Source organism: Montipora foliosa, chromosome 10 (genome assembly GCF_036669935.1).
Source record: "Montipora foliosa isolate CH-2021 chromosome 10, ASM3666993v2, whole genome shotgun sequence".
Lineage (NCBI taxonomy): Eukaryota > Metazoa > Cnidaria > Anthozoa > Scleractinia > Acroporidae > Montipora > Montipora foliosa.
In genome coordinates this window covers 30,081,866-30,106,233 of record NC_090878.1, presented here as the reverse complement: position 1 = coordinate 30,106,233, position 24,368 = coordinate 30,081,866, and the positions used below count along the sequence as shown (strand labels likewise).

The window sequence follows — 24,368 nt, the reverse complement described above, 5'->3', positions numbered from 1 at the left end:
AGGATCTTCTATTTTCTGTGTTCAGCCGTGCCTCTTCGATTGTTTGAAAGTTAGGCATTCCACAGGGAAGTTCCAAAAAGGACCGCTCCTCTTTCATGATGTTTTCAGCTTCATCTGAAAAAGGAATTGATACATTCCTGTCGTAAGGCAACAGCCGTGTCTCTTCTAGTCTTGGGCCTACATTATATTTTAGTGTGAAGATAAGATCTAAGTTAATATTTAAGAGTTGTTTGTACTCAATTCAAATCTCCCGGGGTTAAGATTCTTTGCGCATTGTATTTGCATTATAATGCAGCATTCACTTTTAAATGATATGGAAACACCTTGAACAAAACGTTTTATTCCCAAAGAGTTTACATTGGGTACAAAACTGAGATAGCCGAATTGGTCAAAGGTGAGAGTAACCTTCTTCCACCAGTGATTTATCTTCGTCTGCCTAAGTTGAATTTTAGTGTCCTCATTCACCCTCTCCAATCTAACAAAAGATACATGTAACTTCAAATCAAAGGAAATAGCCTTTACGGTAAAATGTTTTTTTTTTAAAGAAAGCGTTTGTACCCGAAAGAAATAAGTTTTAGAATCGTCCATTTTTGTTTTCTTGTGCCGTCATATTGATTAATTGTGATATGTTACGGTTGCCGAATTGCTATTGGACAAAAGCTGTTTGTGTTAGAACAGTATGGCAACCTAAAACGTCAAAATACGGACCTTAAGATCTACGACGGTGACGTCGACGAAAAATGTCACAAAACAATGATATCATTGGTTAAAAGAGCATAAATAATCGTGCTGCACGTGCAGCACGGGTTTTAGCAAGTATGTTTGCGGCCCTCTTCATAACGACGACGTGAAATCACCAAATTTGAGGTTTTGACGACAACCTGAGCATGCAACAGAGAATCTTTCATTCTCTATTTTCACTCTGAAACTCACCCTGCCAGCAGAGCCTTTCTTATATAAGTGTACAAGAAAGAGAGGACTCTGCTGAAATCATGTTAAGTCTTTATTGAGCATGCGCAAGTCGTTGCTTGGAGACAGTCTTAAAGCCAGGCCAAGTCTCAATCGCACTCCTATTATGACCTTGTCAATAATATGATGCGGTTTGACCGGAGTGACTAGCCTAAAAACTTGAGCTGCGGCACCATGTGGTGAGTTTTAGAGAGGCTCTCCGGGCAGGGTGTCTGAAACCGCTCGTACCGATTTATTTTTATTATACTCCGCCCACACTGTACTACGTCAACGAGACGGAATAGTCGAGAAAGAATTATGATAGAGCAAAGTTCTATTTTGAGATGACGTTTTCGTCTAAGTCGCCTTCGAAGATCTTAAGGCCCCTAATTATTTAACATGGCCGCGCCCAGGAAATGACCGCTTCAAAAATTCACTTTTCCTGATACGAAAACTTATTTAAACAACATTTCGAAAAAAATTGTTTGCAAACATTAATTCCTCCGCCTCCGGTTTAAACTTATTCTGTAGCAAGAGTTAGCTTTAACGCAGCACTTGTGCTTAGAAACATAAGTTTTACACGTTAATAAAGTCTTTATTATGATTGTTATGAAAGGATAGAGTGAAAGCTTGTGAAGATGTCCAGCTTACTCTGAGCTTTCCAGGAAGAGTCTTGAATACGGAGTCTTTCAGATAAGACAAGTGAAAGTTACTGGGCTTTTTCTTGGAGGCTAAAGTTTATTCATGCTTTCAGGTGTTGTAACTTGAGTCCAGAGGAAACTATAAAAAGTCAATCTTCAAATGAAGGCTTCTGAGCCTTCCTTTACTGTGGTGCTCACTATTATTAATCCGTTACACTGTACAAGGTGGTTCTGCCTAACAAATTGATTCCATGTTGCCGTGCTGTTCAGTAAAAGATCACAGATGACGTCAAAACATTGTACGAACAAAAAAGTGGCACACGTTCCCGAGGCGATAGCCCATTGTGTCACCGATTTTCTTACCACACTTTGACGTTTTCTGTGATCTATTACTGAACAGACGCAAGTTTTTGATGATGACGTCAGCTGTGCGTCTGTCCTCTAATAGAATATTTGAATTCATGGAGTATATAACTGTTGCTCCAACAGTCCCGCACTGAGTGTATAGCCAGTGCTCTCGCTGGCGCAACTCTTTTAGAACGAATAATAATCGAGTATTAATGTGTTCTTTTGCACTGTGTTCGCTCGGGTGCAACTCTTTAAGAACGAGTAATAATCGAGTGTTACTCTGGTCTTGTGTTCTTTTGTGTATAGATGACTGCGGGACTGTGGATGCAGGTCTTAAATTAACTTCCAGATTTTAGTGGCTGGGTATTCTAGAATCTAGCCGGACCCGGTAAAGGACACACGTGAAAATGATGAAGTGCTTCTCTCTGCACAGTGAGATATAGAGTTTTTTCAAGTGACGTCACGGCGGCCATGTTGATGTCCCTAAACAAAGGAACGGTGTGCATGTTGGTGTCCCCAACCAATCCTTGGGGAATTAAGCTCTGTTGTCATTCAAACGTTTTCTTTTGTTTCGGTGGAAAAACAAGGTTACTGATCACGTGAGTGAAAACACTCTATAGGTGGTTTTCACGTTACGTCATCAACGCCATGTTGATGGAGGAAACCAAAAGATCTCTCATTACATGTAGTTCCTTTGTTCGTCAACCAGCAATGGCATCAGCTACAGCTAGGGATTGGTTGCAAACCATATATATTAGAGACTTTAAGATCTACAACGGCGGCGTCAACGAAACGTCACCTCCAAATATAACTTTGCATTAGAATCGTTCTAAAGACTGAAGTCAGAAATAACCACTCACCCCTTATCCTGTTCATCTTGGTACCATATACATAATCCGCCTGATAAGCAACAATGAATGTAAGGGGCAGAAATGGAACCAGTGCTGCAGGACTTTTGGATCTTTTGAACCTACAATGATCGCCATGGTAATCAGAGAACGCAAAAGTTCCAATTGGATTGTCCGTCCTTTTTTCATGGGAAACGGCTGATCACCATGGAGAAGCAATTTTCTTCAGTAGTCGTGTGAATGACCTTCTACAATTTAAATTGCACCTGGGAAACTTTCCACGGATTTGTCCAAAAAAAAGTTAGCTAAGCCGGACAGTGCCAGATCTTTGCAAGCCTTATGCCTCATGAAGACTCCCAAAACATACCAAAGAATCCTGCCCATATTGTGCCCATCCAATGTTCAGAAATAAGTTCTTTGGGGCACTCAAGATCTCATGAATTTGGCTTGTTATGAACACGAACACAGACTAAGAGACAAACCTAACGCACACGATTTGTGACAATACAATCCCCAAAATATAGCAAATTTTTGGGTTTCAATCTTTGGTCTTCCGAGAAAGTATAGTGCCACACTGCCTCTTTCAGAAAGAAATCAACTGTCAAGAGATGTACATACCCTACAAGCATTCCCACCGTGGCAATACCATAAAATGACGCCAGCCAATAGAACATCTCTCTTGCTCCAGCCAGCTGCATGGACATTTGCCGTTCCCTCATGGCATTCTGCATTTGCAGTTGTCTTCCTAACTACAAATGGCACAGAGTTTTTTCAGTGATTGCAAAACCTATTCATATTATCGTTATCTAGTACAACTTTTAAACAGAATGCAATGACTTATGCAGTCACAAGGTCAGAAGACAAAAACCAGGAAAAAGGAAGGGATAATGGAGGAGGGCATGAACTTGTCTCTCTTCTTTGTCTCTCTTCTATAAGGGAGAGTAGCCTCTTTTTAGGTAGCTGGCTGAGTGTCTTTGGAGACAATTCATTAATGGGAGTGTACCAGTAGTACCAGAAACCCATAAGGATTGAAACGTGTAACGCGCGTTCACAGCTTCCGAATATTCAGTGCGAACTGATTGGTTGAATGTTTCAGTGCTAAGTACCATATTTGGAAACCCCTCGCTCTTGTTGTTCCAAATATGGTACTTAGCAAATTGAATATTCAGAAACTTGTTTCTTAGCACACAAGGGGCCGTTACACGTTTCAACCCTTATGGGTTTCTGGTAGTACTTAAGAGAGGACAAACCGTCCAACACTCTATTATCCTTAATTCAGAGGCAGCACAATTTCTTTTCAGTTAACACTCTTCAGTTGGTTTTTCTTCAGTTTGTTCTTGCCTCCGCTTCAAATTAGTCTACCACTGACAGAGAATAGGGTTGGTTGGTTGGTTGGTTGGTTGGTTGGGTGGGTGGGTGCGTGGGTGGCTGGGTGGGTCGGTCAGTCAGTCAGATAGTTAATCCTCATCGTGCTAGGTAGCACATAAGGCTGTAGAGACCGTAGAGAATGGGGTTAGGCTCAGAATAATTTCCTTCCTTTGTTGGGGGAGACAAGAAACTGCAGGGGGTGGAGAGAGGGGAACTTTTGGTCTTTTTTAACTAACACACACACAACACCATGTTGTTTAACTTCATTTTCAAGTCTTGGAGATTCAAGTCAATATTGTTACTTTCACCTTCCACTGTTTGCCCCCAATCACCTCTTCTGTTTAAAACTTAAACAAGAATATTGCTGTGGTCAACCATATTGTAAAAAAACAGCAACTGAATACACCTTATTCCAAAATGGCCCCCATTTTAGTATTCTTTTGTTTCGATGCAAATTGGCCTTTATGGCCTCATTTAGGGTTAAATATTCTTTTAAATTTTACGCTTGAAAGCGAGGCCACAAGGGCCAATTTGCATCGAAACAAAAGAATACTAAAATGGCGGCCATATTGGAATAAGGTGTATAAATTCCAAACCTGCATCTTTTGAGTTTGTAGCATAAATTCTTGACTTTTCTTCAGATTTTCCTCCATTGTCTCTTTCATAGCTGATCCCAAAATGGCACCCATTTCTCAGACTGTTGTATGGTTCTCGACCTTTGGGTGCCTAAAGCTGCCACTGGAGATAATTATAATGTATGAATGCTATTATTTTAAGACCATTTAAAAAGAGTTGAATTACATGTAAGTAGAAGAAGTCAACTACAAATGTGAGTGATTCACCAGGGTTTTCAAACACCAGAAACTAAACCTTTTACTCCTTTCAAGTGTTTGAAAATCCCATCTTTCCGCACCTAATTGCAAGTAAAGGATATTATTCACACAAACATTTAATTTTTGCTTTCTTTGCTTAATTAAGGCATCGTTTGTGATGCACAGTTATTTCAGGAACATTTTTGAATTGCACTGAAAACGTAAATATTAACAGTAAACAATAAGTAATAAAGCTCTGTTCAAATTCTGCATTGTTTTTTATAATGGATTACCAAACACATGCTTGGACAACCTCAACCTATTCACACCTCAAACACTGTAGGACCCCACCCCCCCCCCCCCCCCAACCATTAACGAGCAAAATCGTCTGGTGTTAGACAGAGTAAAATCTATTAAGTCCCGCTCTCAGGGGTCAATGGGTTAAGCTGGTGACACAGTCGGTTCAACATCATGGAACATTTGTTGCTCAACAAATGTTGCACAATGTTGCAGCCTGTTGAATAACAATGTTGGGACTTGTTAAATGGCTAAAAAACATTAATTTTCCAGTTTTGGCAGCAAATTTGGAAATGTCGGATGATGAAAGGTTGTTGTCATTGCGTGCTGCGAGCCTTGTTGGCCTTGGTTCCATTCAAATAAAGACATCACATATTGCGGCCACCATTTTGAACCTTCCAAGTCATGTGAATGCGAGACTGGAAAACGATTGGAAGCGGCAACTTGTTGAACAAAATAGAAGTCATCTCTATTTTGTTCAACAACCTTCAACCAACATTTAACGTTGCATGACATACTGATCAACATTTGTAGAAGAAGAGCCGCAATATTTGTTGATCACCGGCTTTACACAGTGTTCATTACCTTGGCGCCAAAGTGCATGTGTGTGACCTTAATGCAGGTGGAAGCTAATCCCTTTATTCATTTGCAAAATGTGTAAGCATAACAGGAACAGAGTTCATTACTCCTATCTGCTGAGAGTGAGAACTTACAGATTTTACGCTGTCTAATGATAGACAATTTTAGTCGTCAATGAGGGCCCCTTGGGTGAATGGGTTAACAACATCTAAAATAGGTTCACTCCAAAACTATGTCCTATCTATAGAAACCACACATTATGGGCATTAATAAACCACGAAACAGCAAAATGAAACACCAAAACACTATGTATGACCCCACCATACATTGAATACTAACCAACAAAGGTTGGATTTGAGGTAAAATATCGTTTTAGGCCTGAATCTCAATCTTTAATCTGAATTCTAATCTTAATCTCAATTAATTAGAAGCAATAACGTTTTAGGCCGAAAACGCTATCCATTCCTTTGCCGGGTTAGGGTTAGGGTTATGGTGGGGTCATAAAAATATGGTCAGCTTGATGTGATATGTCAAAGAGGCTTAAGTCAAGACCTCGGCATAACAAGACAGATCACTGACGCCTGCCAGATGAGATTTTTAGCTCTGTTGCTTTGCCAAAACATGAACGGTTTATCTAATATTAAAAGTAATGCAACTTAGGTCGAGATCGGCTTTTACCTCGTGTAGAAGACACACATAATGTAACAAAAGCTTTAGGGGTCTTTAAAGTAAGTAAGTAACTTTATTTCAACTCCAGTTGATGAGGCTGATTAGGCCCCTAGCAAATACATGCTAATATGCCGAGAAAAGTGAAATTAAAAAATTAAAAAATAAAAATTGTATATGTATATATACATGATCAATTAATAACTAACATTCTAACTATATCAATAAATAAACAATCCTAACTCTTAAAATTATTACAATGAATCATAGAAATCTACATTACAGAGATTTCGAATTCTTTAAGGATTTCGAATTCTGATTAGGTATTGTTTTATAACGATTTTTGTTCTATTGTTTTATGTCATGTGTGTCTTCTACACGAAGTAAAAGCCTCGAGATCAGATCGAGATCTAATGTACGTCGTAATGCCATGATCCTACTCTGCACCTCTTTTGTTGAAAAAAAATTGCAGATGATGCAAGCAATTAAGTCATTGGTTTTTGGTCGTTGGTCGTTCCAATATCTTAGTTCCCTAGTGGCAAGTTAAATACCTCGACTAAAGTCACGCAACGACATTATAGGATTCTACGAGTCAAAGATTAGATGTCAGTGAGAGCAATGAGTTAATTATGAACACTCTAAATCTGGAACGATTATTTGCAAGCAAAGACAGATGGGAACCGAGAAATGTCTAATTTTTACATGAAAACATACCTCAGAGAAGCTTTGATCTCTATAACTTGAGTCTGCGTGCTATTTGAACAGCGGCATTTTGACACACATTGTTGATGTTGTATAAGTATATCGAAATTTCAAAATGGCGAAGAAAAGAAAGGCAAAAGATGTGGAGAATTCAACAGAGTCTAATGGGGTGCCCACTAAGAAAACAAAAACGAAAAAGGTATTTACAGTTTCCCAATCTACAATTTTGTTATTTTGATAGAGTAAATTAGATTTTGCAGCCTTTGATTTCAGGGAAAATGGACAAACAAGCAGCGCGTTTTGGTGTTCTGTGCACGTGGTATTTCGCACAGGTATGAAGAAAAGTGAACAAGTCATCTCGTACCCCAAAAAGTGCGTTGACATTCAACTCGCCACCAAGTGTTCTTCGTACGTTAAGTGGAAAAGTTGTTGGAGATTTACAACAATGTGATAACGTAATGGGTGGTGGCGAATCGTCCTTGCACTTGGGGCGAGATGACTGTAAACCAAAGAAGAGGTCATTTTTCGGAGGGTGTAAAGTGTAGGTTGCAGGTTGCAGGTTGCAGGTCATTGTTTTACTATGACTGAAACAACCCAAACCTTTACAAAATGCTAACCTTAGGCTAACATTGTTTTTTTAGGCCTAGAATGTTAGCATTAGTAAAGTTTTGGGTTGTTTCAGCTTTGGTGAAACAGTGACCAGCAACCTGCAATGTGCAGTTTACACCCTCCAGGCCATTTTAGCCTTTCATCATTCTTAACATTTCTGGGGGATCGATTTCAGAATACTCGTTCACTATTTTGTCAGCTTGATTCTAGAATACATGTACCTGGCCACTTAATTTGGATATGAATAGCGTCTTTTGTTATAATTATGCCTTGTTCTTCAAAGGATGCCACCACAAAAATACAACAGTGGCCAGGTATTCTAGAATCGCGCCATTGTTTCGGAATGGTTGTGACATGCGATAAACTCTGGTCACTGACATTACCAATGAGAGTTTTCATAAGTCAGAAATTATTGTAAATCAACATAGAAGCCAGGAAAATAAAAATGCCTGATTTTCCAATTCATCTTCCACTGTCCCAAAGGATTGGGAATGTCTGTGCTTTCCAGTAACTGGAAAAATCTGTGATGGTCAGAAAGCAGTGAAATATCTGAATTTTCTTTATTTGATCAGAATAATGTTGATACAATGGCGTGTTCAAACTTGGATTCCGTTCCTTAATAAGAAGCATCCCTTATAAAGGAGGCAGTCAAATTTTGTTTTACACTTTAATATGATTGGAAAACTCAGTGGTGGTCAGAAAGCAGTAAAATTCCTGAACAGCTAAGATTTCTAAGATACTGTATAAATTAGTAGTAGTCACTCAGTTATTGAAGTGCGTTCGACAGTTGCTTTTGGAAGCAAGGCGAAAGGTAGGAAAAGGAACAATTTTATAGGAACAAACAATCATACATGTAAGGTGCATGATCGTCATTTGCGCATGTGACATGTCAGTGTGCACATGAGGTAATTCAAAATGGCACCGAAAATTTGCTAAAGCTCACCACCATATGCACAAGACACCTAGGATTAGAAATTGCATTCTCTTAATATAGAGTGCAAAAACCTGGCTGAAAAAAATTATGGGTGTTGCTATTTTACCCATTGAATGTACATTCAAAAAGGTCACTACGTATTTTTGTGTCCTCCAGACTAACTTGTCAGTTGCATGCCCTGTTCAGCTTCAGGTTTTCTTTATCAATGTGTGCAAAACATCAGAAAATCTTCAGAAACCTTTGGCAATTATCATATTGGAAAATCTATGGTAAAGTCGAAACACTAGTCGTTCACATTTGTCGTAAGAAAGTTTGGCAGGTATCTGAGACAATTTTCATGTAATAATAATAATAATAATAATAATAATAATAATAATAATAAGGTGTAAAGGCCAGGGTTTCATTACTTGCTGAGGAAAGTGGCTGGTTTTAACTCTAGGGTAACAGGCAGGGTTTTTCATAATGTTTTTCTTAAATTATTGTTTCCAGAGCAAGACACCTGATGCTTGATTTACAGGCGATATTACCCCATTCCAAATCTGGTATGTTAATTGCCAGTACTGACTTTCATCAAAATTTTGATGATTTGTTATTTTACTGAACCTTTGTTATAAAAAAATTATATGTAATTATGTTGAGGGATGCAGGGATGGCGCAGTGGTGAGAGCACTCGCGTCGCACCAATGTGGCCCGGGTTCGATTCCCAGACTCTGCATCATATGTGGGTTGAGTTCGTTGGTTCTCTACTCTGCTACGACAGGTTTTCTCCGGATACTCTGGTTTTCCCCTTCCCCTCAAAAACTACAATAAGCGTCAAAAGTGTTGAGACACTTTCCCTTTTAAGGAATCTCGGACAAATCCCTCCCCCAAAGTCTTTCCATGTAAACCCCTCCCCCCCCAAACAATGTTGTTTTCTTATCGGCAACTCTTCCTTTTTCCGTTACCAACATTGGAGAGGGGGGAGTGCAAGTGGAAAATCTATCGTTAAGGTGATTTTTCCCTAATTGTTGTCTTCCCAGTTCAGTGTCTCAACTACTTTTGTCGCTTATTGTAGTTACATGTTGTATGATTCAATGACATTTGATTTGTTTTCTGTTCAGTGTCCTCATTATTATTGCCTTAATGCTAAATAAAGTTCATTATTATAACTATTATTTTAATCAGGTATTATCTCAATTATTATAATCAACAACATGTTTAATAATAAAAATCCATTCATTCCTAAGAGTGACAGTTGCAGAGGTTACTCTGTCAAATGACAGAGGATTTTACTTGTCAAGTAGGTCACTTTAGGGCTGAATGGGTGAACAACATCTTCATCCACATAAAAGCATGTTATACCCCCTTAACAACAAAATTTACACTCAGGTACATCCACTTGACCACATTACCTGAGTGAAGAGGTAGATTTGTTGATATTCATGGATTATTCAGAAAAGATCCAATTGCTCCTAACAAGGGTTGAACTTACATTGCTCTTTTTAACAGCTGTAATGCTCTACCACTGAGTTACAAGGGACTCATGGTCTGGAGCAAGGCTGTGAAAATCATTTTTTCATTCTCTGACAAAAAGTGCAAAGTAGTTTTCAATTACACATCTCTCTTTTGGTGATTGATCCATGGATTTTTTCATTGAATTTGTTTTTTCAGAAACCAAGCTAGACCGTAAAGACAAACTTTTTGTTGTAAATGAGGTTTGTAATCCAGGTCTTTCTGCATTGTGGAAATGATAAGATAACATTAAATACATGTTATTCTATTTGATCAGATTAATCAATGTCAAAACAACATCAGATTAATGTCAATGCAATGTTGTTTCAAAATTTGCTAACATCATAATACAATCGCAAAAGGAATAAAAGTGATAAAATGACTTGTTCATAGGTGTCAAAACAGTTTTTCAATTGCTGATTTTTTGGTAGAAATAAACTTTTTTTATTTATAGGGTGCTCATTAGGCACTGCGGATCGAAGAATTCTCTGGCTGCGATGTGAAATTCCACGGTTACAGTTTACTCTTTGTTGTCATGTTAGCTTTTTCAATGAAAACCCTGTATTTTTGTGTACTTTGCTGTAGGTTTGTGAGTTGAAAAACTGTAACAAGTGTGTCTTTTTTGAAATGCGAAAAGGACGAGATCTTTTCATGTGGTAAGATATATCTAATAATAATAATTAATAAATGTTGATTATTATTGTAAATCAGGTTGTAACAATAATTACATAGACCCTCTTAACCCCTTTTTAAAAAATCATTTCCTTGGTTGTCATCACTAGCGACATATCTTGTGGACAAAAATTAATTGCCTCTGAGGTGTTCAAGAGATGTGCAGCATTTCCCATCAGTGCAGTAGATGCTGAATTTTTTTGTTGCAATTGTGGGATTGCATGTTTGTTGTTGCTTTCCCAGACATGTTAGCTGAATTGCATTCTGCAAATTACAGTGCAGGGCTCGAAATTAACGAAAAAATCCAGTCACAATTTGCGACAAGATATGAAAATTTAGTCGCAATTTCGCAAATTTTAGTCGCAAAATCGCCGCGTTGCATTGTGTTGTCAGTGGCTTAGCAAAAAAGTATGAGCCCCAATACTTGTGTGTAAAGAAACCACTGAAAATGGCAAATGATCAAAGGAATGGAGCTGTGCACGTAACATCGCAGCTAATAAAATTACTCAACAATTATGCTATCTTCAGAGAAATTTCACAGTGAGAAACAAAATAATTTTGTCATTTATTTATTTTAGCAAAAGTAGCAGCAAAGTGGCAACTGCTAACCCTTTTGTTTCGAAAGAGCGAAGGTGACAACAAGTCGCAAAGGGAAAAATTTAGTCGCAAATGCGACTCTATTGGTCGCAATTTCAAGCCCTGCAGTGTAATAAAGCATATATGCAGATATCGTTTTACAGTTAATTTCTGTGTGATGAGTTTATTTTCTTTGTTGTCTATCTTTAGGTTTTCATGTACTCCTCATGGGCCATCTGCAAAATTTTTTGTTGAAAATGGTGAGTCAGAAGCTGTATGTAAAACCTGTTCCTAAACCTGCTTATGCCCAGTCAGTGTCAGCTATAGCCGTTATTCATAAATGGTGGCCAATAAATATTATTTTTTTTTGTTTTTACTCTCTTTACAATGTAGGTCAATTAGCCGCATTATAAAGGAACCTTTCTTTTGTATTTTGTCCATACTAACAAGGCTAGTGGGTCTAATTTCAACAAAAACACAGATATGTCCAGGATTGACCCGAATGGAATAGTCCATGAAATTTCAGTCTGCAAAAATTGAATCCTGTCACTCTTTAAAGGCATATTAAAATTATCAGTTTGTGTTTTTGTAATGCCAGTGCACACAATGGATGAGCTCAAGTTAACTGGAAATTCCTTAAAAGGATCACGGCCAATCTTATCTTTTGATAAGGTAAGCGAAACCTTTTTCTTGAAAACACCTTAAACCCTTTAATTAAGTCTCTGTTACGAGCCTAGAAAGGCCCATCAGGCCAGCACTTATCTCCGGTTTCTGTAGCATGAAGTGACTAAGAGTATTTCTACTACTCTACTCCCTGGATGGGATGCTAGTCCATTGCAGGGTTACCCCCAGCATTAAATTTGCCGGTACCCATTTATACACCTGGGTGGAGAGAGGCACCGTGAGAGTAAAGTGTCTTGCCCAAGAACACAACACAATGTCCCTGGCCAGGACCCGAACCCGGACCACTCGATCCGGATTCTAGCACACTAACCATGAGGCCACTGCACTTTAATTAGCCTGTATCAAAAATACCATAATACTCTTTGTTTGCCCCTCCAAAATTTTGCCTAAGCATTGTTTTTATTTCTCTTGGGACTTACAGTGGTCCCAAGACAAACTGGAAACAATTCTTACATTGTATGCAAAATTTTGGAGGTACAAACAAAGTTTATTATGGTTATGGTATTTTTGATGCTGGCTAATGGTGAAGTTTATTATTCTTTAATACTTTGAACAGGAAACCAATTTTATGATAATGAGTTGTTTTTCCTGGTAAAAATACATCATTGTATCTGTTGCAGTTTGTATTTTTTCTTGGTATTAAATTTTTCAAACCAGTTTAATTTGATTTTTTTTCTAATACTCATTATCATAATCTGAAACAAAGAAAATAAAAATTAAACTGTCCTAATAATTTTGAACCAGCAAAAAGTTTGACCCAGAACATAAAATTATGCCTTTAAGAAGCTCGAAGAGAAAGTGGCTTTGTTTTGGTCTGTGTGTAGCTCCACACAACGCAAAGTCTTGGAATCAAATGGGTGTTTGCACCACTGCTCCAACCCTGCTCCTCAATAATTAATTGCATTGGTACATGGATGGGCCAATAAAAATACTTATTACGAACTTACAGAGAGCTTGGAATAAAAACAAGTCAACAGTGGACTTTTCCAAAATTAAGTAAGCAGACAGAGCTTTGTAGAGAATGGAAGGGAAGTTGTCCGTTTCTCTTTCAGTATTTAACAGATTGTAAACTGCTCAGTGTACACCATTGAGTTCTGGATGCATGCTGGAGATTGTCCAGCACGAGGGAAGTGTAAGAGGTAGCTTCCATGTGGGGCTCCAACGTCTTGTGTGCAACCACAACTGAAAAGTGCAAAGTGAGCTGTTTAAATTTACCAATTTTGTGTGGACTTTCTCAAAAGTCCGTTTTTATTAGTTTGAAGTGACGACATGTCAGCACGTCTACATTTTATTTTTACAACATAATTTAAGAAAATCCCAGTTAAAATTCAGAGAGCTTTTTTCAAAGCGTGAGCTTATTGTGAAGCATAGAGTTCCAGTCGGCAGTGGTGCACACATGGATAAAGCGTAAAATGCATAATTGACCGATCAGAGTGTGTGCTGTACACACACAGTGATTTGTATTCGAATTGAGTTCATAATATATCATTTTTATTGCGTTTTCTTTAGCAATTTGACGAGACACTTCATTATTCTATCTTAAAGGAAATGTTTATCCAGGTATGTCCAGTGCAAGAAAACCAAAATGAGGTTGTAAAAAAGCTAGCAATTAATTGATTAGCAATATTACTGTAAGCATTGCTTTGTGGACAAGCCACCAAAAAGCATTTAAAAAACGCGACTCTAGGATAAATTATCTTAGGCTTCCCCTTGTATTTTTCAACGGATTTTTTTAGTCAATGTTTTTTAAAGCAGAGGCCAACTGCAACACGAAGGAATGCCGTGATCAAAATACAACCTTGCTGCATTAGGAGAAATTCATTGTATTAGAAGAAGTTCACGTATTTTGTTAAAAGTTAACTTACACTGAATAATTGTACGTCAATTATTTTAACTTCAGAATTTCTAGAAATGATTGGCGTCACTTGAAGTAGGTGAACGATTTGTTTATTGGCTGAATTTATCGCGGAGGCTAATTTCCAAAATTTTACAGTTATAACTGCAATGTAGGCTGAACTTGCATTTGTTATCAAAGACGTACAGTACCACCTGAAACTATGTTCTCTTCGAGACGAGGCAAGACCTCGTCTATGCCGCGGGGAGTTACCGTGCGTCACCGCGGTCGAACGGTTTTTTCCACGCAGGAAATTTTGGCACGGTTAGTTCTCCCCGGAATTAACGAGGAAACGACGCGGGAAAGGGGTCAATGGTTATAAGCGGTACTGTACGTCTTACCAAAAAACCCCTTAACAATAATCTTGTCCCTCTCTAAACCAAAATATACCTCTGTGAGGTGTCGTTGCCATCGCAACTCTTCTAACGTCAAAAGGCTCCGCCAAGGCGGCTATATCAGATTAAAAATCAACAAGGAGTGTAGGCTTACTAAAAATTATGGTCTTTTAGCATTCAGGCTATTTTTGTCTAGGCTTAATTGAAAGTTCTTTGCTTAAATTCCTCGACATTCGTGTCTGCTTTCTTGACAACGAAAAGCTATTAGCCTCTATGTCCTTGGATTGGCCAAACTGAAAGTGACTTGAAATGCTGTTTTTTGAAAACGCTACGGGCTAAACTTTGTAACAATAAATTTATGTTTGGTGAAATCCGTCCTAAAGTTCTGATCTTGCCCATGGGGTTTTTTGCAAATTCAAATGCATACAAGTATTCTTTTTTCCCAAGGGTAATTCCTCTCTGGAACAGCCTGCCTGAGGATGCTGTCTGTGCGGAGTCAGTTGGGTGTTTCCAAGCTGGGTTGAACCCCGTGTGGGAACGCCATTGATTTGGTTGATTTTTTTTTTTTTTTTTTTTTAATAAGCTTTATGTGCCAGGCTCTTATGTAGGCTTTAATTTACTCTCGTCGGACCCGTTTGACCTTTTAGCATCCTGTATAGTGTCCCTCACTCAAAGGATTAATAAATATGTATGTATGTACCATAATTTTCAGATTTTCAGTACTCCGTATTATCACCCCAAGAGCAAACCATTTGTGGATCACATTTTGTCTTTCTCAATTGAAGACAACAGAATTTGGTTTCGCAATTTCCAGGTAAGCAGGTCTGGTCAACGGGGGGATCAATTTTTTTTTTCAGTTCACTTCGTTCATTCATTCAATCATTTCTTGTTCATGCGTGCATGCAGTCGTCGGTCAGTCAGTCTTCTGTCTCATTTGGTCAATCGATCGATCGCTCGCTCGCTCACTCACCCACTGACTCAATCAGACACTCAGTCACTGACTCAATCAGACACTCGCCCACTGACTCAATCAGACACTCACCCACTGACTCAATCAGGCACTCACCCACTGACTCAATCAGACACTCAGTCACTCAGTCACTCATTCATTAATTCATTCTTTTTGTTATTTCTTTTTTTATTTATAGATTTGATCACTTGCTTGTTCTTACATAAATAATTTTTGTCGTTAATCAACCTACTCATTTAATCGTTTAGTCACTTATGATTTCATGGCTGGGTCCTTGTAGAAAGCCGGTTTCGTTTTTATATTGAAAACCCTTTCGAATCATTGGATTATGGTTGAGTCACATAAACGGTTTGGAGGTTTTACAAAGGACACCGTCCTTGCTATATAATGCAATATAGCTTCAACCTCGTTATTCGTCTGTATAATAGACCATTGTACAGTTCTGTGCTCAGTTACCAGGCCTTTGAATAAAAGCGAGGCTGGAGTTGACCTTGCTTTGATACAAACCAGAAACCCATAAGGGTTGAAACGTGTAACGGCCCCTTGTGTGCTGGGAAACAAGCTTCTGAATATTCAATTTGCTAAGTACCATATTTGCAACAACAAGAGCGAGGGGTTTCCAAATATGGTACTTAGCACCGAAACATTCAACCAATCAGTTCGCACTGAATATTCGGAAGCTGTGAACGCGCGTTACACGTTTCAACCCTTATAGGTTTCTGTACAAACCTCACTGCTTTTCTTATGTAAATAGAAACTCGTTAGCATTACAACAACATGATTTACATGAGAAAAGCAACGAGGTTTGGTCAACTCCAGTGTTACTTTTATTCAAAGGCCAGGGCCTCGTTTCTCGATAGTCCCGAAACTTTGAGGGCCATTTTCGAATGTCACAATTCCCTTTGAATCTCAAGAACGGAGAGAATTTAAGTAGTCAAACTTCACAGTCATTTTGCATTTTGTTACCTTGATAACATGTTAAAAGATGGGCTTCCCAAAACAAGCAGTTGGCAGTTATGGCTTTTTGGAACCGAAAAGTCTTCGGACTTTCGAGAAACGGACCCCTGGTAACTAAGCACAGAACCGAAAATGGAAATTCTGACTTCATGAAAATGGTCATTGATTTCTTGCGATTGTCTTGTAGATTGTCGAAGAAGATGGATCGTTACTTGAAATTGGTACGTTTTCCGGTAGCACTCCTAATTCACCTTTTGGCTTTTCTTCCAACTCGATAGACCACTTTTATAAATGTCGACCTCTTTTACATTGTTTTGTCTTTATGTTAACTTGACCCACTGCCCTCATTTTGAAAACGAAAGTTCTTTTGAAATTTGCGCGTCGTAGCAAGGCTAGGAAGGCTTATCAAAAAAATATGTTTATTTGGTCGCCATTTTGAAAGGAAAAACCTTAAATAACAATGACCACAACCAGGTTTTCTGAGCCCGCGAGACTAAGCACCCCCAGCAAACCATTGTTTTAACGAAAACCGCTGGTCAGCAACCTGGTTCTGGCCATTGCTGTCTGAGGTCTTCCTTATGAAAGGGGTCTATACACCTTATTCCAAAATGGCCGCCATTTTAGTTTGCAAATTCATCTACATGTCGCAGCACTCGACAAAGTCCTATTGACGTATGGCACCAGCCTTTTTAGAGATATTACACCAAGCCGGCCACTTCTGCTGGAAACAACACACTCATAGAGGACAGCCACAACACCGGGAACTTCATTCCCTTCTCTTCTCGAATAGTGTGTGTGTTCTTTAACGTCCCACTACAGAGAACTTGTAAACATGGAGGATATTTGTGAGACGGGGCCTATGGTGTATAGTCCTTATCCGAGAAGGCGCATTTGATCATATTCACATGTTAATTTGCTCCTAAGAAATATTAAATATTATTAAATATTGTAAGACTTGAAAGTCTAACCATTTGCGGATGTAATTACAAAGCCAGCACTTTCTCCTCAGTTATTTCTCCTCAAATTGGCCCTTTTGGCCTCATTCAAGGTTAAAGTGGTACTATGATCAAAAAATCACTTCCTTCTTTTCTTCAGATTTTGAAAGTGGGTTTGGTTAAACCCTGCCTGACAAAATTTTGAGCTTTAATTTTTATCCCAAGGCTGTTTTCTTTGAGAGTACGTTTTGGATTTCACGGTCCGCCATTACTCACGTTCAAAACTAACTGGACCACTGAGAGTTGGATCAAGGGAAAACTGACGTCATTCATTCAATAGCTTAAAATTTCAGCCTGTAAACGGAGTTTATTATGTGTGCAAAACCCAAGTGTAAAATTCTGAAAACCCAAAACTTCCGTGCTGCATATTAATTCAGTCGTGTACAAACGCATTTCCTTCTTAAACTAGTGAGTTTTTGACGTCATTTTCTCCTCGATCCAGCTCTCTCAAGATTTTAAAGTAGGTATAATGGCGGACCATTAAATATGAAAATTCCAGTTAAAATAATTAATTGTCTTTTTAAAATTAAGGCACTTACAGTTTAGTTAACATAGTTTTGAAATCCAAAGGAAAATAAAGATTTGATTTTTTGATCATAATACCTCTTTAAATACTCTTCCTCTTCAAGGTGAGTCAAAGTGCGAATTTTTTGTGTTGGTTATAGTTCTACTTTACATATGAATGAAAACTAATTTTCATAAGAAAAACTTCGCACTTAGACTCGCTTTGAAGAGGAGGCAGACATAAGCTCGCAACTGGCCTATTGCGATGATCCTCCATACTTCATTCCATGTTCGTTCCGTAGTTCAAATATGTGGCGTTTCATATATTCTCTAATCAGTGTTTGTTGGCTGTGTTTTAAGGTCCCCGGTTTGTGTTGAACCTTGTGCGTGTGTTTGAAGGAAGTTTCGGTGGATCAACTCTGTTCGAAAATCCGCATTATCAATCGCCGAACGAGGTAATAATTTTGCTGCGAAGACACGTGGTAACCCCGGTAAATTGAACGAAGAGTTATACTCGGATATACTCGGAAAATCTGAGTGCTCCTTTGCAGGAGTCGAACCTCCGATCTTCCGGCGATTACGAATTCGGATGCTCTACCACTGAGTTATTGGAGACTCGTGGGAGCTAGGCCATTGACCCTTTTGACTCCAAGGAGTCATAAGCAAGTAAATTCTCTTCACAATTTAAATGAAATGTCAGCCAGATAGGTATTGAGAATGAAGATAATTATCAGCGTAACAGATGTGATCTTGATATGATACCAAATTGTCACGACTACCCAACGAATAAATCTGTGGTAGTAGTTAGGAGAATGAACGTTTAGATCTTGGGAATGAACGGGTTAAACTCTGTTCAGCTGACAAATGACTCGGGGATGCTCGGAAAAAATCCGAATGCTCCTTTCATGAGGGTCGGAACCTACGACCTTCCAATTTCTAGTTAGGATGCTGTTATTGGTATAATCAACACTTGTCATCATACAGTTGTAAGGTAATCGATATAATGAAGTGGCTAATATTACATTATTCAAAAGCAATATTTTTAAGCCGCAAATCTCGTATGAGTTCTTACTACACGAATCAAGGCCCCAGATTTGCGCGAACCAATTGTCAATTTTAATAGGCCTTTTCCGAGTTCATGTCTGCCTCCTCTTCAAAGCGTGTCTAAGTGTAAAGTTTTTGTGACTGTAATTAGTTCTACTTTACATATGAATAAAAGCTAACTTTCATAAGAAAAACTTTGCACCTAGACTCGCTTTGAAGAGGAGGCAGACGTGAACTCGGAAATGACCTATTCTGTTAAATATAATATACAAAACTGCTTTACAACTGGAGAAGTGCTAATGGCCTATGACTTTTCGCTTTAGTATCGCCGAATGATCCGCAAGCAAGCAGCGATGCGGTATCGAGATCGTGTGGAGTCGAGACTCGCCCTTGAGGATCGCAAGGAATCCAACAAAGACCTCCCTGTGGACATTTTAGACGTCGATGACGTCTTTCAAACAGTTACCCAATCAGATATCGATATTGCCAAGGCAAGAGAGAGAAAGAAATGATAGAGGAGATTGAGAAACTGAAGAGCTTCAGCGAGGAAGTGAAGAGCGCAGAGAAGAAGAATTTGTAACGTGAGATGTCGCCAGGCTTTCAGATTTTAAGCTGTCTTATTCCAAAACGGCAGCCATTGTTATTGTCTTCTGTCTATTACCTCCCTCACATACATGATAGTCTTTTCTGTCTATTAAAATCGCCACTTTTTGCTTTGTTGAAGGTAAGCTAGTTCTTTGGCATTTGGAGCTTACTAACGAAACATGAAGGAGAAACAAAGGACAAATTAATCGCAAGCTTATCAGTGACCTAATCTTTTTTTTGTTTTAGCGTCGCGGTTAGACTACGACGAACGGTTTATTGTTCTATGAGCGCATAGTAAACAACCAATTTAGATTCGGAAGGCACAACTCCTCTCGTCTTTGGGCACGGTATTGTTATTGTTTGTTTAAGGGTTCAGTTTTACATGCACGAAAATTTTCAAGTGAGCACGAAACCCTGGTTTTCACTATCGAGGCAAGTACAAGCACGAGGGCAAGCATAAGTAGCTTATGCAAAGAGAAACGAACCAAAATCAACCACACCCTCCGCCATTTTGTTAGCCTGTGTAGCTGGCGGTACTTTCCGGAGTGCGAGAGATTTGGAGCGGCTCGAGAAGGCTGGGGCGGGGGAAAGGAACCTCAGCCTCAGCCTTCTCGCGGTTTGAGATCTCTATCTTTCCAACACAACAGAACCGCCATCTATGCAGGCTACCATTTCGTTTAAATGCTCAGACGCAGGGAGACTGGAACGAGTGCCTTAATTGGCCAGACAGCAAATTTCCTTGTGCTTATGCTTTGTTTCGTTTTCACACAACGCAAGCGAACGAAAGATTGCGTTAGCGCGTTTTCACGGTGAAATAAGCGCTCTTATGCTTGCGCTTGTGCTTGCGTCGCTTTTAAGGTTATTCCTGTGTAAAACATTGCGCGTCCTAGCGTGCGCATAATGCTACACGGAAGTAATTTGACGGGTCTTTTATTTGTTGACACTAATTGCAATTGTAGTTTTTTTCTCAAATGTGCTTGGCGACCTATCTTTCATAAGTCTATTATTCTTGGTGATGTAAGAAACAATATGTTATAAAAACAGTTGCTTCCTTTGGGGAAACTTAGCCCCCTAATTAAGAAAATAACACAAACAGCGGCGATAAACATTATATTCCAACGCATTTTTATAAAACTTGACGTTTCGTATGCTAGTCAACACACATTTTCAAAAGTGACCGTTACAATTTTTGAAATGTTTGTGTTATTTTCTTAATCAAGCTACGATGGCCTAAGAACAAGAGTTTAGCCCCCTAAGCATCCCAAAAGTTTTTTCACAACAATAGAAATCAAAATGGCCGCCGTATCTGCAAAAAAGTCTCTTTCTTTTCGCAGAATTTGCCTTATAATAAAGTTTGGTTCCCAGTGGAGAGACAGGTTATTGTTCTTGCCATCCGACAACATGGCCGCCGTGGCGTCAAATGCTAACCATCAATATGGCGTTAAAGTGGTACTATGATCAAAAAATCATTTCCTTTTTTCCTTCAGATTTTGAAAGCGTGTTCGCTTAACACCTAACTGGCAAAAATGTGAGCTTTGAGTTTTATCCAAAGGCTGTTTATTTTGAGTGTAAGTTTTGGATTTCACGGTCCGCCATTACTCACGTTCAGAACTGACCAATTGGACCTCAGAGGGTTGGATCCAGGGAAAAGTGACGTCAGAGGCTCACTAGCTTAAAATTTCAGCGTGTGAACGCAGCTTATTATATATGCAAAGCGTGAGTTTGAAAGTCTGAAAGCCCGAAACTCCCGTGCTGCATATTAATTAAGCCGCGTACACACGCATTGCATTCTTAAACTAGTGAGCCTTTGACGTCATTTTATCCTCGACCCTGCTCTCTCAAGATTTTAAAGTTAGTAATGGCGGACCAATAAATAGCAAAATTCCAGTTAAAATAAACAGGTGTCTTTTTAAAATCAGAACTTAAAACTTGGGTCACTTAGTGTTTAGTTAACATAGTTTTGAAATCCAAAGAAAAAAAGAACTAGTCGTATAGTAGCACTTTAAATCTTAAAGTGGTACTGTGATCAAAAAATCAAATCTTTTTTCCTTTGGATTTCAAAACTATGTTCACTAAAAGCCTATGGCCCACGTTTTAAGCCTTAATTTCAAAAAGACACTTTATTTTAACTGGAATTTATCTATTTAATGGTCCGCCAATCTTGAGAGAGCTGAATTGTGGAGAAAATGCGTTTGTACGCGACTGCATTAATATGCAGCACGGGAGTTTCGGGCTTTCGGGTTTTTAAACTCGTGTTTTGCATATATAATAAGCTGCGTTTACACGCTGAAATTTTAAATTAGTGAGTAAATGAAGTCACTTTCCCTAGATCCAACCCTCTGAGGTCCAATCGGTCAGTTTGGAAGCTGAGTAATGCATGGCGGAGAGTGAAATCGAAAATTTACACTCAAAGTAACTTGAACAACCTTTGCATAAAAATAAAAGCTCAAACTTTTGCCAGTCAATTGCTAAGCAATCACACTTTCAACATAGGAAGAAAAAAACAGGTAGCACTAATGTCTTCAAGCCATGGCCCTGCCTTCATAAACTCGATCTCTTTTGGTTACAAAATGATCATCATTAACCACCTCAAACCAACTCTGCGTTTTAATAGATTGTTGAGTTGTGACGTTTAGTACAATACAGCTAACCAAAGACAGCGTCGCGGCGATTAACCACGCAATCAGAAATAGGAATTAATGCAACTTTTCAAGGCGTGTGGTTATGTACACATGCAATTTGCCATACGTTTTGAATTTGCGACCTCTCGTTGGTTGAAAAAGTTGGGGCGGATCTTTGCCAATCACGTCACAGCATAAAAAACGCTCTTAGTACATTCGAGTTAGGAAAGAAACAAAATGTCTACTATGTTGTTTCCACCCCACGAAGAAACAGCCACTTTGATACCAAGACAGTTATCAAAATATCGGACAACAGTTTACCGTGTGTTTTTTCCCACAAATTAATTGAATAGAGCGTCTGCCATTCAAGACCGTGACACCACCAAAATTTCTGCTTGGTAATGTACCTAGTTTGGCCTGCGTGTTGGAATTTCAAGAATAGTGATAAAATATCAAGAGCTTATTTGAGTATCAACCATAAAAAAACAGACAGTTATTTTAAGAGCAGTTCGAGAGTGTGGTCCAAATATCGATATGAAATATTTTAATAGTTCCTCGGTGAAAGAGGAAGGTAAGTGAAGCCGACATTAAGCGCAAAACCACAGCATGTTCTCACTCCACACGGAAATGCTTTAGTTGAAAGGGACAGCTTCACCCTTTTCTCGTTTCCCTTTGTGGCACGATATTGAAACGCTTCATGTTATCAACAGGAAAAATGGAAATTAATCACAGAAATAGTGACGTCGGCGAAAGAGGCCAGTATTACATAATACTGGGTTGTTAAAAGGTTCTTTTTGACAAAATGACAAACTTTTGTTTTGTTGTCAGCAAATGACAAATGTTTCCGTATATGTATTTCCAATTGTATTTAATTGTTTCCGTTTACCTGTTGTGTTTTGTATCCCACCCACCAAAACAGTGACTAAGCAATGAAATCCTAAATAATGTATGACCAAGATAACGCGCATGGAGAATATGGATATTGTGCAATATTCTTAACATTATTACGTCATAAGATTTTCTCGAATATCACACCATCTTTAGATCGATATTTTCCAACCCTTTCTAAAACTGAGATTCCTTCGATGTCGAGTGCTTGAACTTCAGATATAGGTCGACATCTCTTTCGGTTTAAGTTTCTCCAGAATGTTGATCAATGCAACAGCGTGCAATATTTCCTTATTTAAATTGCTTACCGGTATTCTCCTTTATCTATTAGAAGACACTGCATAAGGTGATATGAACGATAAGGTTGTAAAATCTTGCACTGACATGTCAGTTTTAACGTCTGTCGTTAAAGAAGACTAAAGTATGGAATTATTCTATAATATTGAGCTCCATTTTGTCAACTTATTTTCGTGAACCTAGGTCAAGAGTGAATCGTTATGCATTTCATTTGTGGAACTTAAGATTTCTAGCGCAAAACAAAAGAGGATGCAGCAGCTTAAGAGAGCTGCCGTACAACTTTCATCGTCTTGTTTTTGTTTTAATACTCCCGTTTGTATTACAACAGAATTTCTCAGCGCCGAGGCTATTTTGTCTCGTCATGATTATTTACTATGCAACCATTATATTCACCCAGATAAATAATATCCCTGTAGGCAAATATATTCCTTGACGACAGAAGTCGTCTTACGACGCTGTCGCATTTTTTTTCCCAGTCTAGGGCTAAAGTCTCGCAAGACGCGCGCGTAATGTTTCGAAGTGCGTCCACCTTATCACTTGCTATAAGATTAAATACTAGGCTGAGAAAAACAACAGCGGGACAAAGGTTTCAAAAGAGATACTGAGGCAAAGTCCTCCGCCGATAACCGTTTCGATCATCGCAGGAATCGATCGCGCCCCTTACTTATTTGATTGACGTATGCGATTACGAAGAAGACAAAATAATGAAAGACTGAAATCACTGAAACCTGACAGGATAAATCAAGTAATGTTTAAAAAGGCGAGCATCAGTGTTTTGTCGGGGTTTAAAAACACGAAGCGTAGCCAATGGTTCCAATTGTGAGAGAAGAATATTAGCATTCAAGAAGAACAAGCTATGCCTTATTAGTATTCTTTATATAAGAATTCTAACGTGGAGTTTTTTATCAGGATATAAATCTCATGCACGTGACGTTTGATTGGTGTTTTGATAGGCTGTTAGGGTCATGAATTATTAATAGTTTTTGAAGGAAGTTTTAATTAAATCATAAATGACAGCTTGAAGTCGTGCTTAATTCCTTGAAAACTTCCTGCTGGAGGTGGTGCATGGGGGTGCGTACAGATAATCAGATCCTGAATTTACG

General features: G+C 38.7%; 2 protein-coding genes across 2 annotated transcripts in view; one reads left to right on the top strand and one right to left on the bottom strand.

Annotated features, from left to right (window-relative positions):
• The window catches only part of LOC137973451 (plasminogen receptor (KT)-like), a 10,388-nt gene extending 3,121 nt beyond the window's left edge, over positions 1-7,267 (bottom strand). The window contains exons 1-5 of the mRNA XM_068820276.1: positions 7,222-7,267; positions 4,750-4,891; positions 3,404-3,534; positions 2,798-2,907; positions 1-114 (exon numbers count right to left, since the gene is read on the bottom strand). The exon at positions 1-114 is cut by the window's left edge and continues 3,121 nt beyond it. Coding sequence (XP_068676377.1) covers positions 1-114; positions 2,798-2,907; positions 3,404-3,534; positions 4,750-4,842 — 448 coding nt within the window. The 5' untranslated portion in view covers positions 4,843-4,891; positions 7,222-7,267. The remainder of the gene's footprint in view (positions 115-2,797; positions 2,908-3,403; positions 3,535-4,749; positions 4,892-7,221) is intronic.
• Positions 7,249-20,828, top strand: LOC137973449 (ribosome biogenesis protein BRX1 homolog). Its single transcript, XM_068820274.1, has 12 exons — positions 7,249-7,408; positions 7,483-7,541; positions 9,242-9,294; positions 10,403-10,446; positions 10,829-10,899; positions 11,702-11,751; positions 12,090-12,163; positions 13,685-13,735; positions 15,117-15,218; positions 16,519-16,552; positions 18,191-18,285; positions 19,198-20,828. The coding sequence occupies exons 1-12, from the start codon at positions 7,325-7,327 to the stop codon at positions 19,384-19,386; spliced, it is 906 nt and encodes a 301-aa protein (XP_068676375.1). The 5' UTR covers positions 7,249-7,324; the 3' UTR covers positions 19,387-20,828.
• Positions 20,829-24,368: the final 3,540 nt, after the last annotated feature.

What these genes read in the sequence shown, in the direction of transcription:
- LOC137973449 (XM_068820274.1), top strand. Translation starts at nt 7,325, where the DNA reads ATGGCGAAGAAAAGAAAGGCAAAAGATGTGGAGAATTCAACAGAGTCT. An exon ending in AAAATTTTTTGTTGAAAATG is followed by an intron (nt 11,752 to 12,089) that starts GTGAGTCAGAAG and finishes TTGTAATGCCAG; the next exon opens with TGCACACAATGGATGAGCTC. An exon ending in TTTGGTTTCGCAATTTCCAG is followed by an intron (nt 15,219 to 16,518) that starts GTAAGCAGGTCT and finishes ATTGTCTTGTAG; the next exon opens with ATTGTCGAAGAAGATGGATC.